The sequence below is a fragment of the Leuresthes tenuis genome, unplaced genomic scaffold, assembly GCF_036924035.1.
Source record: "Leuresthes tenuis unplaced genomic scaffold, fLeuTen1.0.hap1 SCAF_16, whole genome shotgun sequence".
In the NCBI taxonomy this organism is placed as follows: domain Eukaryota; kingdom Metazoa; phylum Chordata; class Actinopteri; order Atheriniformes; family Atherinopsidae; genus Leuresthes; species Leuresthes tenuis.
Window position 1 is genome coordinate 28940957 of NW_027325370.1, and position 16734 is coordinate 28957690.

A 16734-nucleotide genomic window follows, 5' to 3' on the forward strand; every position below is an offset into this window, starting at 1 on the left:
ATAGCCAATGACAACGAGAGTTGCACCGCGCTGAACCAATCACGTGGCTGGAATAGAGCCATGCCAGCAGCGAGCCGTGGCGTGTTTGTGCTACTGCAGCCGCATAAAAAAGAAAACGAGTGCTCCTTCTGAGGAAACAATGGAAGACACACACCGAGGCTTAAGGGATGACATGGTTCATAAGAAGGGCCCAAAAAGTTCGGTGGTGTGGAGCTATTTTGGTTTCTTGAAGTCCGACACGAAACAGAATAGTGTGCACTGCAAATTATGTCGAGCACGTGTTCCGACAAAGACAGAGAACACCGCTAATCTTTTTCATCACCTGAAGCAGCGCCACCCGTTTGAGCACAGAGAATGCAAACTTTTACAAACACAGCCCGGAACAAGTGCTATTCTTCCCCAATAACAAGGCCTGTGCAGCAGCAACAGAAGACCACAGTCTGCTTCATCCAGCGCCATGCGTATGACAAACGATCTAAGAAACACCGTCTTACAGATGCAGTAGCTTATTTCATTGCCAAAGACATGCTACCAATAAGCACAGTGGAAAATAAGGGGTTCAAGTGGATACTAAAAGCTATGGGTCAAAAAAAAATATTGTGATATGACTTTTTCCCATATCGCCCGGCCATACTTCATGATAGCATTTCTCTTTGGGGTGAAGTTTTTTAATTTTTTTATTGCAAAATCTTTATCAATGCCTTTTCTTAAAGATGAGTTCTTAAAGATCTCATTATCACTACACTTTCATAATATCAAGACCACATTTTCCATTTATAAAAAAACAATACTAATTTAGATTAACATTCATCAACACTAACACTCATTTAGATTTTTAGATTTAGAGTTTAAAGTCAATTCTACAATCTTCAGCCTAATATTTTTGATATTCAATTGAAATCAAAATGTTTTCAAAAGGACAAGGTGGACGGAGAAAGAAACACATTTTCTACACATGCAGTTAAAAGCAAAGTTTTTCTCCTCATTAGGGTAATTACCATAAAACAAATAAATGCTGCAGTAATGATGAAAATATTACAAAAATGACATTGATGATTTCAGTAATGATAATTAACAGTGATATATTCAAGGTATTTAATGAAGAAAAAATAAATGGAAACATTCATGGATTAAAGTTCCATCCACTAAAATTTGAATTGGATCCCCACAGGTTCAAAATGATTTAGGGTTTAGAAATAGCTTTGGGTTTCGGAATTAAATCAAGCTATGATTAGATCTGGGGTTTGTGTTCTGAATTTAGTTGTGATGGTTAACAACAGGGTAAGAGACAAGAGAATCCACTTGTGGAAAAAGAAACAAATATTTGTGTGGTGAGTGCGCCATCATCCCCTTCATTTCAGGGCACTATAATGTTTGGAACCAGTGAATTTCCAGGTGTTTGTGATTACTCAGATGTGCACCATCAGTGCAGGGATACGATATCCAAGCATGCTTCAACAACTGGAGTTTGTGGTTGCCATTATTAAACATGAGGTGAGCAGCTGTGCCAATAAAAGTTGAGGAAGCTATTATGAGGCTGAAAAATGAGAATAAAACAATTGGAGAGGGTCAAATTTTAGGATTACCAAAATCAACTCTCTGGATTATTATTCAGAAGATAGGGCATACTGGCAAGCTTTGTAATGGTAAAGGCACTGTCAGGGCCAAGGAAAAGCTCCAATGCTGGTGACAAAAGAATCCGCACTATGGTAAAGAATAATTCTCAAACGTTTGTCCAACAGATCAGAAACAGCCTTCAGGAGGCAGGTGTGTCTTTGTCTTTATGTCAGAGACTTTATGAACAGAAATACAGAGGTTACACTTCAAAATGCAAACCAATACTTAGCCATACAAACTGGATGGCCGGATTATAGTCAACTGATGATTTAAATCCAGTTGAGCATGCCTTTTATATGCTGACTAAGTCATTTAAATTTTTTTGTTATTAAAAGAGATAGCATGAGGACTAAGACATTTTTTCAGGTGATATTTGAATCTAGTTGGAATCTAATTTTGTTTTTCTTAACATTTAATTCCATTCCATTCCATTTAAATAACAACAAAACGTACATGGCTCCCATAGAAATCTTTTTAATTATTACATTGAACCGGCACAAAACAAAAGTGACGCCAAAATTTCCTTTTCCAATTCACAACTGAATATCCCTTTCACCTCACTATAACATTGTTTTTTTCTGTTTAGGTGTTTGTGATGGCTTACATTTTTTTTCCTCTGGATATAAATCCCATTTCTTTCAGGCCATTTCTTACACCTTATTCACAAACATTGGCTTCCATTTGTTTTTAATTTCTTTTGGATTGCATATTCTATTATCAAGGCATAATGCTTCGAGTTTTTTCTCCTGAAGCTTTGACGTTGTCCTTAGTTGACCTGTTAGCTTTGACGTTGTCCTTAGTTGACCTGTTAGCTTTGACGTTGTCCTTAGTTGACCTGTTAGCTTTGACGTTGTCCTTAGTTGACCTGTTAGCTTTGACGTTGTCCTTAGTTGACCTGTTAGCTTTGACGTTGTCCTTAGTTGACCTGTTAGCTTTGACGTTGTCCTTAGTTGACCTGTTAGCTTTGACGTTGTCCTTAGTTGACCTGTAAACTTTGCCATTTTGTTGGTACTTAATCCAAATTTCAGTCATATCTAATTGGGAACAACCAACATCTTTTACCACACTCCAAATCGAGTCATCTTATTTCCACAGACAGCTATCTGGTTAGAACCGTGTTAGCCAGCTTTAACAGCTCATCACGGATATTTTAGGAAAGCAAGGGCATTTCCTGTTTTTTTTCCTCACAATTGAGTGATTCCAATTTTTTCCCTCTACTTTGGCTGAAGAAAAAAAAAAGAAAGAAAAACCACAACAATTGTGTTAATTTTCTTAGGTATGTTTAAATAGCAAGAATGTTCATATTCTTCCATTTTCTACACCTGTTTTTGTCAAATTTAGAATCATGGTGGGGCTGGAGCCCATCGCAGCTACCATTGGACAAGACGCAGGGTACACCCTTGACATGTCACCAGTCCATCATCAGGATAAAACAGAGACAACAAGCGCTTATACTCCCATCCTCAATTTAGAGTCATCTCGCAAATCAAATCAAGTTTTCTCAAACTGGACTAACACACCCAGATTCAAGCTCAATTTACCCATGCAAGTAAGCCTCAACTTGACTCAAATCAGCCTACTCTTTTAAACTATTCAGCATTCGATCAATGTGTAATTCCATTACCAAAGCCTTTGCATTGTTAGGTTTTTGGAAGACGGCCCATCTGTGCTGAAAACATGGGCGTCTGTGGGGGCTGAGAGCAACACAGAACGATACCTCTGTGAATGTATAAAACAGCCTGTAACTTTGAAATGAAATGACTACCAACTTTTTAACTGATGAACTCAAATGCTACAGTGAATGTTATCCACACTGAACTATGATAACTTGTCTTAACTGTGTCATATCTGTCCGATACCTTCCTGTTCTTCAAAATTACAGCTCTTCTCTCTCATTTGACACACTTCCTATCTCCTCTGCTCTGTTCTTATTGTCTCTCCCCGCTCCAGTCCTGTTCATAAAAAAGGATGCATATACATATAGTGCATATAGTGGTATGCTATACCACACAATTGCATTAAATCTCTTATTTTTGGATGTTGTGATTCAGTCATACTAGTAAGTTAACTTAATTGATCAAATTACAACTAATTATTATCAATTAATTTATTGTTAAGTTTAATTTATATATAAAAATACTTTATTACTTTGATCAGACATAGATGTGAGTCTTTTAAACATTATTCTTGGTTTTAATGCAGTAACTTTTTTTCCCGCATCCCTACTTTATAAATAGTTCTAGCATTTTATTCATTTCATGTTAGCTTCTATTTGTCTACACAGGTTAACATTTCTATTAATTTGTTAGAATACCAAAATTTTCTCAATATTACATTTTTATAAATCTTATTTTCAATACTGTGTCTAGTAACTAAAACTTAGAACTTTACCTTTGAAAAATCACTGAGCTACAGTCAAGCCCAAAATTATTCATACCACTGGCAAATTTTGACTTAAAGTTACTTTTATTCAACCAGCAAGTATTTTCTTGATTGGAAATTACACAGGCGTCTCCCAGAAGATAATAAGATGATGTACAAGAGGAATCATTGCGGAAAAAAATATTTCTCAGCTTTTATTTACATTTGAACAAAAACTGGCATGTCCAAAATTATTCATACCCTTTGCAAACTGTCAAAGTCTATGGGAAAATCCAAAGTTCTATACTATTCCAAATAGTCTGAGCTGTTCTACAGCATCCTAATTACCCTGATTCATTGGGAACAGCTGCTTTAATCAACTCAACAGGTGAAAGACAGCAGCTCTCTGCAGCTGGTTGGTGGACAGTCATGGTTAAGACAAAGCAGCTCACTGAGGAACCTGAAGCTGCACATTGTGGCTGCTCACAAGTCAGGAAAGGGCTATAAGCCATATCTAAACATTTTAAACTTCCAGTGGCTACAGTGCAAAGTATTATTAAAACATACAAGACGTTCCACACTGTGGAATATCTCAGAGGATGTGGTCGGAAGCCAAAAGTGACACCTGTGCTTGCCAGGAGGATAGTGAGAGAGGTAAAAAGAATCCAAGGATCACCACCAAGGCCATCCTGGTGAATCTGGGCTTTGCTGGTGGCAACGTCTCAAGGCAGACAGTCCAACGGACACTGCACACTGCTGGGTTCCATGGACGCAGACCAAGGAGGATGACACGTCTCCAGATCAGGCACACAAAAGCTCGCTTGGCCTTTGCAAACGCTCATTTGGACAAAGAAGACTTCACCGACTTCAAGAAGATGTAACAAAATTTAATTGTTTGGCCACAATGATGTATCCTTCATTTGGCGTAGAAAAAAGAAAAGAAAGGAGAAGCCTTCAACCCTAAGAACACCATCCCCACTGTCAGACATGGTAGTGGGAACCTAATGCTTTGGGGGTGTTTTTCAGCCAATGGACCAGGAAACCTAGTCACAGTAAACAGCACCATGAAAAAAGAGCAATACATCAAGATTCTCAACAACATCGAAACTTGGCCTTGGCCAGTGAACATTTCAGACAACGAACCAAAACACAGCAACAGTGGTGAAGAAATGGTTAGCGGACAAAAACATTAACGTTTTGCAGTGGCCCAACCAGAGTCCTGACTTGAATCCAACTGAGAATCTGTGGAGGGAGATAAAGATCAGGGTGATGGCAAGGAGACCTTCCAACCTGAAAGAGCTGGAGCTCATTGCTAAAGATGAATGGGCAAAAATACCAGTGGAGACATGCAAAAAGCTGGCCAGCAATTATATAAAGTGTGTGTTTGCTGTAATAGCCAACAAAGGCTTTTCTATTGATTACCGAGAAGGGTATGAATAATTTTGGACATGCCACTTTTTGTTCAAATGTAAATAAAAGCTGAGAAAAAAAATTCCACAATGATTCCTCTTATACATCGTCTTATTATCTTCTGGGAGATGCCTGTGTCATTCCCAATTTAAAAAAAAAAACAAAACCTGATGGTTGAATAAAAGTAACATTAAGTCAATATTTGCCAACGGTATGAATAATTTTGGGTTTGACTGGAGATTACTGTAACTAGCTAAACGCCCTGTTTTTCACAAACCTCAGTTTGAAGAAGCAGCATTTGCTGTACAGTAACAGGAAATATATCATCCTCCCATCTCATCTTGTCTTAATCAGCACAATAACCAACAGCTTGACTAGACCATCTAAATGAATCAGACTTTGAAACACTATACACGCAGTTCGAGTAGGATCACTTTTTATAAAAGAATTATCCAATACTGGACAAGATGAGTGCCATGTTCTGGAAAATAATTCTGAAAACATTATCTGTAGGAGATCAAGTACATTATGTATGGTGGATTTGTCTGATGGTGGTGTAGTTATAAAAGCTGGATTGTATTCAAGCAGAGCAACAATGCTTTAAGTAAAAACAAGTTGACACAGTCTTAATGGAATGCTATTCAATCACTATTTCTATCACTTTTAGTTGTTTGACAAAAGAAACTAAAAAAAAAAATGGGACAAAGACCAACTACACCGGCAGTTCACCTGTATCAATTTATGCTTTACTGTTTTTATAAAAAGGTGAAAACAGACTAAACAGTAGAGCGTGTAAAGAGTGCCAAGGTTCATTTGGGTCGAGTTGAGCGTGCACTTGGAGTAATTCTGAGTGAGTTAGTGCGGTTTTAAAAAGCTCAAGCCAAAGTTACATGTTCTCATAAATTTTAGAAGTCCAGCTTTGGTTGAACTAACAATAATTTAAGTGTCATGTAAATGATCTTACTTTCACCTTGTTGCATTAGTTTCTACAACACAGCTGAGCCACCTCTTAATGCCATCAAAATGGAAAACAGTCATTTAAGAAAACCGCTGCTCTAAAGACATTCAGAATGCTGTCAGTGCCATTGGGTGGGTCAGAATTGTATTGGAAGAGACATTCATAGTGAAATAATGTGTGTGACGAAATGTCCCAACTAATGTGACAAAATGTCAAATTAAAGAGACCAAATGTCCAACTTGGGCAAACTTTTGCAGGAAACCTATGTCCAATAATAAGTATATGAAATTCATTCTCAAAAGGCTTTCCATATTTAAAATATACGCAAGATTAGGTTATCCTATGATGCATTTTGAACAACAATGTAAGTGGTTAATAGGCAGCTGCCTATAAGTTATCGAACAAAATGAGTTGCCCTGAATGCATTCATCTTTCTCATCCACCAGAAAAGACCAGCCACAGGTAAACTTAAAGAAGTTAAAAAGGGGGTGGGAGATACAAGCTGTTAAATACTTGCGTAGCACTATAAGATACATGTAAAATGAACAGCGGGTCATTATAACATTTAACATGATCACGTTTCTCACCCGAACTCGGAAGCGGAACATGGCGAGGCGAACACAGTGGCTGAGGCAAGCAGGGGGCAGGAACCATGCCCGGGGAGGCGGAGTGGCCTTGCTGCCGACGTGGTTTACGATCAGTTGCGCCGTCTGTCGCTGCCCCTGAGCTCGCCGAGCCCACTCTGGCCAACGCTCTTTCCCCAGAGTGCCGTTGAAAACCACGACCAACTCCAGGCCACCCTGGTACAGACAGGCCTGTGACAGAGCAGCCAGATAGCCCAACATGGCGTTCCACTCCCCTCCGCAAACCCAGTCTGTCTGGTAGCCACCATACAGCCGCTGTAAGCTTGAGTCAGCGTCGATAAGGATCCTGGCAGGCGCGGGCGGGGGAGGCATGGGCCCATGATGATGTGGGTGGTGGTGTGGGTGATGATGGTGAGGGGGTTGGCGGGCCGCTGTACGGGCAAGCTTCAGTAGGTCCACAGGAACTGCGGCCCCGGGACACCTCTTCTCTAAATATTCCTGAAAACCCTGCACTCCCATGACGGTGTTGTTGAGCCTATGTGTCTGACCGGGAGTCTGGCTGGGCTCTGAATACGTTCTGTACGCCGTCTTTGTAATGCGTTGTGGGGCGAGACTCTGCTAGCTATGCTCTCCAGGCAAGCTAACTGGTCTCCAATGTAGTGAAAAACTGTTTAGTTCAAGCAAACAATTTATCTGTCTCCCAGGTCGGGTAAACGAACCACCATACACTCTTGTGAAAGTGGACGGTAAAGATTATTTTTTAAATGTCGAAAGGCCAATTTTTCAGTTTTGGTCGTGACTACTCAGTTTGGTTTATATTCCTCTGGATTTTTGGTGAAATGCCAGCAAGGCCAGTGTAATTATCTACCAACAACCAGAAAAACTTCAGATTGACTGTTCCCATAATTTGGCTTTAACACAACACGCTTAAAAACTATAGCAGACAGCAAGTAACGGAATAATGCTGAGAAATGTTTTTAAAACTGTAATCCTGTGGTTCGGACAGACAAACGGATGCAATAATGCGTATTAGTTAGCAACCCACAGGCTGGATGGCCAGTTCGCAGACATATTACAAATAGAAGCTTTAAGATGTGATTTTGCTTTTTAAATTTATAGCTTTTTTTTACCCCATTTATTCCTTGCTATTTCCAGGAAAAATCAGCATATGTAAACGGTAGTTAATCGGTCACTTAATATCGATTAAAAAAAAACATATGTGTGCGTATATATATATATATGTATATATATATATATATCAAACTAGTGAGCCTGGCTAGCTGTACTTATATTAGCTGTGAGTGGCTAGCAGTTGGCAGGGTCCCCGGCGTGATTTGACGCGTCAACTCCCGAAGACAAGTCCGAGGCGGAATGAGATGGATATTTGTCGAAATAAAGCAAAAGCAATTAAAATAAAATAAAAATAAAAGCCCGATGGTGCCTCCCTCACTTTCTTCTACACTCACGGCTTCATGTTGCAGAGGGGAACATTACTTCCAAGCGACATCAGCCATCTTGCGACTTCCTCGCGGCCCAGAACAGTGAAAGGGAGGTGAGGGAGGAGGTGGCATATCCGCAAAGGACGCTGGAGAATGTAGTCTGTACGAGCATATCGTCCTAATAGCAAAGCTTTCGTGCTTGTGTAAAATAAACTGCAACTACCAGCGTAACGACAAGAGAGTTAAGATCGGGATAGATAGCTGGAATGTTTCACTTGTCCAAGTAGTCCTCAAATGAATCAAGCACAAGTGCTGTTTTGTCATTTAGTCTGACAGTGTGTAGGTGTATATTCTTCATTCGTACAGCCATATTCATAAGAGACTGTCGTGAGCTGAACATGATACCACATTATTTTCAGTGGGTTTATTATAGCTAATCGTAGCTCAACACCTCAGGCATTTAGCTAAAAGTGGTGATTCAAAACATTAAGTCTGGATTACTGTAAATATAATACATGAGCAGTTACTGAATAGTTTACCAAGTAGAATGCCACTGCCCCATCTGTGTTGAATCTTTACACTTCAGTGTGTCACCTCTCTCAAGTTGTGTTGAGTTTTGTGCTTGAGGGGAAAAGTGTTGAAAGAAAAATTAGGCATAAAAGATAGGCTATTGGTTGCCACGGTAATACATATTGCTGAAACTTAACAGTTTTTCCATTTTGTCTCTGTATTTTGTCAAATAAAAATCTATTTATGGAAGAGGACTTGGAGAGACAGGCCCACAGGGAGGCCAGATGTGACACAGACAGTCAAGAAGAAACACAAAATTACAATCCAGAAACACAAAAATACCTAAAACAAAACCACACAAATAACCAAAAGCAGCCATATTAACACAAAGTAGGCTAATCATAAAATGGCACATAGATACACTAAATTAGCATACTGACAACAAAGAGTAATTGAAAAATAATCAGACAACATCCACAATGTAAGACATCAAATGTGAAGCGATTGCAAAAAGACACCAATCTGAAAATAACCAAATGGTCTGTACAAAAATTCTACATAACTGCAAAGAAAGATAATAGCGTAACGACCAAAACGGGACATAGACTAACACAAAGCTACTACAGATTCAAAATGACCATAAAGCAACCAAAGTGATACCAAAGAAGCACACAGTTAGTCATTATAGTAATAATATGAACAGGAATTGATGTCTAATACCTACGAAAAGCTCAAACTATTCTCTTCAAAAGGCAAACACAAAAATCACCACAGACTGATGCAACTGATCAATCAATCACTATTAACAATTGAGAGATAATATAGCAAAACACAAGTGAGAGATAAGGTCCACACAACAATGATGGGGGATTTTTAAATGTGCAAAGGTTAAGAAATCCACAGAGTATAGACACCTGTAAAAATAGAAACAATATGGTTTTACATATGAGTAAAAGAAAATAATAACAATAAAGAAACATCTTGTATGTTCCAGTTCATGATATTGGGTAAATGGTATCTCAGATAAGCAACAACACATGACATATTACACATTGTTAATATCTATTCAACAATAACTAAGCTGGGCAGTTTCCAGTTATTGAGTTGACCATGAACACATACCAAAGTTCTCTACAGTCACATGAGAGGCCATCTGTCCAACACTTGGTTGAAATTGGGTCATGAAAAAAGACAATTATCACAAACATGACAACATTTTCCCAACAGAACAGCGAATAGAGAAGAATCATGGTGGTTTTCCACTTAGTTTTCCACACACTGCTTCTTAAACAGATTTATGGTACAATTTGTCATGTGTTGTTATTAATCTGAAGTTGGATCTACTCATTTTAAGATCTGGTCATTACCAGATGATTTATTCATTCATTCATTTTTATTCTTGATAAGTAAAAGCCTATACTTTAACTTTTTTTTATTATCATTATTTATAGGGGATTTGTCTGTTTTTTGGACGGCACTTTGTATTCTGTCTCGCTTGCTCTGATGCTGTCATTTGTATGTACAGACCCTGAATTCTGACTTCGGGATCGTGTTAATACGGTCAAAATATGTAACTGGCCTCTAAAATCATATTTTAGTCTTGTTCTGATCCTCATAAGCAATTGTTGTACACATCTTTTCACTGCAAGCACTGCAGTTTAATGCGTTTCATTAGAAAAGTACATCTTTATTATCAATTATAGCAACTCATAAAATCCGCTACAAATGACTTAATATCGTCAACATATTGCTGAACGTATTTGTGGGATTGTGGGATTTTCCGAGGTCAGATTTAGGCACAAAAACGGCTTTAACAAGCGCGCGTTCCCGCGGTCGCACAATCAATTTCTTTAAGGCAGTCACTTTTTGGCACAACACCGGGTCCGTCCTCTTTCTCTGTCTTTTCTTTTCTACATGATGTCTTTCGGATATCTGTGTGTGTTTTAGAGTGTGTGAGAGAGAGAGGCAAAGAGAGAGAGAGCGACAGAGAGACTATTAAAACATATGGGAATTAACAATGAGCGCGCAGCTCGTCCACGTCTCTTTCCTTCATCTGCGACAGCATGATAGTTCGATATCTTCTGGCTCTGTCCGGTGCCCTCAGGCCTCTGATCAGCAACCGCGTGCGTTATGACCAGTAAAGATATTCAGTGGTTAATCTAATGGAGCCGTATGTGAGTATAGCTAAACAGATTAACGGCAGGTTGGTTAGTTAGCTAACTCAGCAAGTATGAGCTACTTTTTGTCGCTGTCCGCTGAGTACCAGAGGTAAGAGGCGAAACTATCTACTTTGTGAGGGGTGTGCAGACACAAGACTGCCAACACCAAATAGAGATTCTCCCGTATGAGGAAATTTAACTTCTCAAGAGCCTTGTAACCCTTGAATAGATGGCTTGCTGGGTATATTTCTTGAATGATATCCCTGGAAACATCACAGGCAGTCGGGGCATATCTGGTAACTGATTCATCCAATTCAGCTTTTGTCATGTGCCCCATTTTAGTGATGAATTTAAATTTCTCAGACACAAGCTGAAGATTGCAGAACCTGTCAGACGACTCTTGTATGACTGTGTCGACGATGACATTGAAAACCATGCACCTATAGTGTGTCTTGGGTTCCAGTTGGTGATGGCCAGCACTAGAATTGTCATCTTGGAACCTCTTTTGCTTCCTAAAATGTCTCTGTTTGAATTCTGGAGAAGCATCCATTTCAATGGCTAACCTCCATGCAATTTCAAGTGACTTCTGAAAGCCCCCCTTTCTATACTTAAGCAAAAACTCTTTCAGAGAATCAATCAATCTAATGTCCCCGGGCACGGTAATTGACTGCCCACTGCTCCAGTGTATGGCATCTGTCTGAGTCAACAGGTGCCGACCTGGATGGGTTAAATGCGGAGGACAAATTTCGTATATTTCATGTATCTACATGACAAATAAAATCTTAACTGAACTTAAATTGAGACATCTGCTGCTTGTAGTGCTTTGCTTGCAAAGTGGATCTCTGACAATAAATCATACCAAACCAAGAGGCACCCAAAGAACTCCATGCTTACCATCTCGTCCGACAGTGATTTTGCCACTTCTTCAAGCTTTTCTTGCGCATTTAGACTGGAAATGTACAGCTTTGACAGAGTCAAGCTTTGCCCACCTGGTGTCACTCAGAGGCTTCAGTGTGATGTCAACAAATTCTGTGAGAATATTCCAACTCCTCACAGAAGACGAAAAGATGGTGTACAATCTTTGAAAAGTGCCAAAGAAGGTTAGACACTCTCTGTTGGATGAGGCTGCATCACATAACAAAAGGTTCAGGCTGTGGCTACAGCAGGGGATGAACAGAGCCTCTGGACACCTCAGTTGTATTAAAGCTTGGACACCCCCTCATATTAGAGCCATTGTCATAACTTTGCCCCCTACAATTAGCCAACTCCAACCCCAGATTATCCAGCACTCCTGTCAGTGTATCTGTGAGGTCTTTCCCAGGTGTGTCCTTCACAGCAGTAAACCCCACAAAAGACTATTTGATAGTGACCCTCTTCTTCTCATCTGTATGAACATACCATATGATAACTGAGGCCTGCTCTTTCTTTGAAATATCGGGTGTCCCCGAAATATCCTAAGTACTTGGAGGCTTTGACCTGGGCAGAAATTTGACCTAAAACACATTCTGATATTGAATCAAATATCTGAATGTTTTTGAAAGACACTGCAATTTATTATACCCTACCACAAGACGACAACTCTAGCTTCACCAAAAAGCTTACAGAGTCTATTGTTTTAATAGACTCTGTTAGTTCTTTTGGAGTACAGCAACCAATCCCGCTCTACTTTCTCTCCATTGGACGGTACACGAAAACAGTATGCTTTGGAAAAACACCTTTTACTCTTAGCTGATCTTGGATATGGCCCATCAGGACATTTCTGTGGGTCATTCTCAACCATGTACTTCCCCAATGAGTCCCCCATTTTATGTGGTGAAGGCCTTTCAGATGGATCTTTTGAGTAAGGCCTTGCCCCCAGCACTCTCCTCTGCACCTCTCTGTTCCAGTTCTTCCACTCCTGAATAGAATAGAATAAAATAGAATAGAATAGAAAAATACTTTATTTATCCCCCAGTGGGGGGGAATTCAAATTAGTCAACTAGCTAAATTTTTTTTTCATATTTACAACATTTACAAAGATTAGACAACAACAACAATACTACTGGCTCTGTCCACATCATCTTCCACAGACAGAGTTCTTCAGTCTGTATCCAGTGATGGGCCTCATGCCCCTCCACACCTCCTTTGTGTTATTGTTCCCCAGCTGTCTCTCTTCCTTTTTCTTGTACTCCACCTTAGCTCGACATAGTGTCTTTTTAAGCTCCTGTTGTACACTCCTCCGCCTTTCTCCATTCCCATCCTGGAACACCCTCTTTTTCTGGTTCAGGACGTCTTTGATGTCACTGGTGATCCATAGTTTATAATTTGAATAGCACCTTACAGTCCTCATTGGAATTACAATGTCCCTACAGAAGTTAATGTAGTCTGTGATGGTGCTGACCGTCCTGTCCATGTCAATGTCCATTTCTTCTTCCTCCAGCAGAACATTCCCAGTCTGTGACAGCAAAGCTGTCTCTCAATGCATCACTCACCTCTGGTGACCACTTCATGAAAGATCTGGTAGTAACAGGAAGTCTTTGTACACAAGATCTGTATGTAAGTTGTAGATAGACCATGCTGTGATCAGATCTACCCAGTGGTGGAAGAGACACTGCCCTGTAAGCCTCCTTCACGTTTGCATAGAACAGATCTAATGTCCTTTCTTCACGTGTTGGACAGGCCACATACTGTACAAAGCCAGTCAGGCAGGAGGATAGAGAGACGTGGTTCGAATACACTGTGATTGCAATTAACCCCTCAGGATGCTGAGTCTGTATCCAAGCAACAGCGTCATGGATGACGTCACACGCCGTTGTTGGTACCGCCCTCGGTGCAATGTAAACAACGATGACAACTGTATATGGGAACTCTCTGGGCGCATAGAACGCACAGAAACCAACTGACAGCAGTTCAGTGTCTGGACAGCTCCTTAACGGTCACATTGCGGGGGTTAACCCATCTCTGATTAAAAACAGGATAATACCCCCGCCTTTCCGCTTACCGCTCGTACTCAGGTCACGGTCCAGGCTGTTCATGCTCCATCTCCCTCACCTCCTCGCTCCTTCCTGCATCGAAACCAACGGTGGTCTGTGAGTATCACTCAGCCAGCGAGACTGACGGTGGGCAGTGAGTATTTCCCTGCCACATGACATTCTTCACAGTCAGCACTCAGGAGTTTGCAGACACATTAGCCTGCTAAAGACTCTTGCAATAATTACAATAACTCGGACGAGTGAAAAGACTGCAGAGTCTGAACTGAGACTGAAAAGCATGTTATGCGGTTGTCTCTATGCAGAATCGCATGGTTATGTGTCCAAAACTGAACCAATTCCAGCTTGAAGTTTGAAGTCCAGTGTCATAATGTGGGGGAAAATGTTTTTTTATTCTTTGTTTGTTACCAGTCCACAGTGAATGGTGGTTCAGAGGTAAAATGATAGTCTGTATAACCACCAGAGTTATTTTTTTGTGGCTTTAGTTTTGGAAGTCAGGAATTATAGCTTTGGTTATAATGCTCTATTCTTTTGTTAATTCAGCTAAGGTGACTCACCGGTGAGCAGGAAGGTGTTTTATTTGCTGTGCTTAAGAGGGTTACAAGGGTTTTAACACTGGAATAAATGTTCTATTTGTAAGTTTATAAATTTACTGTAACGTACCTGAGTCCTAGTAAGCATTGTGGGTTTCATACGTTACATTTAGTTTTGCTCCAGCTCTGTATCCACGGTACAGCTTTCTTAGTTCGGTAAGAACTGGATGTTCAATTCCAATAGTTCTTCTCTTGTGTACACTGCTCTACTGGTAGCAGTGCACATTGTCAAAAAATTAAAATAAAACGAAATGTAAATAAAAAGCAGATCACTAAAAATCACTAAAAATGTTTAGATTAAACTAAAATTACATATAATTAAATAAACAACGAACATAGCAACGAGGTACATACATAGTACATAGTACATATCCTATCAACAAAGACAAATTGATCAAATCCAATATGGAAGTGTCGATTAAGGGGAAAACTCAAGTTGAAGTCTTAGGGGAAAACCTAAGGGGAAACAATTTTACTGGTAAAGAAGCTCATGAAATCATCACTACAGAGAGTCAAAGGAATACATGGTTCAACGGAGCTCTGACTTTCTATATGTAGAATTCTTCTCAGAAGCTGTTTAGTCAAGTTATGTAAACTCAAATGTTATCAAAAATTGGTCAGACAAGACAGGGTTATGAGGGAACACTCTAATGTTCACTCTCAATGCCATAAGTCAGCACAAGGTCAAGGGTATGATTAAAGCAGTGCGAAGGTCTGTGAACACTTTGAGAAAATCCAATTAGAACCTAATATAGAATTTTAGTTAATATTAAGGCTATCATTTTCAACATGAATATTGAAGTCACCCGTATCTGTACTCAGCCCTAACTGTGATAGAAATTCAGATAGAAACTCAGAATAAGGGCCAGGTAGATGATACACAACAACAAGTAGAGAGGTTTTTGTGATTTCTGCTTTCAGGAAAAACTGAGTATCAGATATTCAAAAGAGCTAAAACTAGTCTTGGGTCCAGGACTGATTTAATAACCTTGATTTCAAGATAGCTGCCACTCCTCCTCCTCTGCCTGTGGTTTGAAGGAATGTGAGAATTTATGTAGCTGGAGGAAGTTGATTCATTAATACTAACATGAGCCTCCTACTGTAGCCAGGCTTTTGTAAGAAGCTGGGATGCTACAGAGAAGTGTGTTAGACTACAACTCTGCATCCTGGTCTCAACTCTGGATTGTCATATTTTTGGATGACGAATAAATTCAGCCATATTTCTAGAAATGATAGCCACTCCTTCCAAAGTGGAATGGATGCTGTCTCTTCTAATCAGATCAGACTTTCCACAGAAAGATTGCCAATTATCTATGTAATCGACGTTGTTTGCTGGACACCATCTAGACAACCAGCGGTTGAAGGATGACATGCAGCTAAACATGTCATCACTGGTTAGATTCCAAAACTACAAAAAGACCACATTTGTTACATGTACCATTATCGCGAAATAAACCTACTACAGTTTGCTTATCATACTGGGATTGGGGCTGAAGATGCCATCATCTACCTGGTTCAGTGAGCTCACTCTCATCTGGACAAATCAGGCAGCACAGTGTGAATCATGTTCTTTGAGTTCTCCAGTGTCTGATTTTTGACTTTCAATTCAATTCAGTTTTATTTATATAGCGCCAAATTACAATCTCAAGGCACTTAAATAACATAGCCCAATTCAAGCCAATTGGAATTCAATTCATTGTAATCATAATCCAATTAAATCCAATTAATTAATTTCAAAATAATCCAATTCATTCATATAGAGCCAATTGAAAAAGAATATCCTAGCTAAGGAAACCAACAGATTGCACCGAAACTTGTCTTCAGTCCAATCTCCCGTCCTGAGCCTTAGGCGACTGTGGAAAGGAACGACTCCCTTTTAACAGGAAGAAACCTTTTAGGAAGGGTGGCCATCCGCCTCGACCAGGTGGGGTTTGAGGAGACAGAAATAAGGGGGAGAAAAAAACACCATAACACCATTCAAAGGATACCTGTTGGAACAGGGAAACACAAGTTAATAACCACAATAATGTCACATGTACATAATATCGTTTTAGAAATTAAACAGGGAAAAAAGAGAGCAAAGTGAGGAAAGGTGTGACAGATGAGGTCCCCCAGCAGTCTAAGCCTATAGCAG

General features: G+C 39.7%; 1 protein-coding gene across 1 annotated transcript in view; it reads right to left on the bottom strand.

Moving 5' to 3' along the window:
- Positions 1-8503, bottom strand: part of fam120c (family with sequence similarity 120 member C) — a 50019-nt gene extending 41516 nt beyond the window's left edge. Inside the window, exon 1 of the mRNA XM_072367366.1 lies at positions 6934-8503. Within this exon, the coding sequence (XP_072223467.1) occupies positions 6934-7449 (516 nt within the window). The 5' untranslated portion in view covers positions 7450-8503. The remainder of the gene's footprint in view (positions 1-6933) is intronic.
- Positions 8504-16734: the final 8231 nt, after the last annotated feature.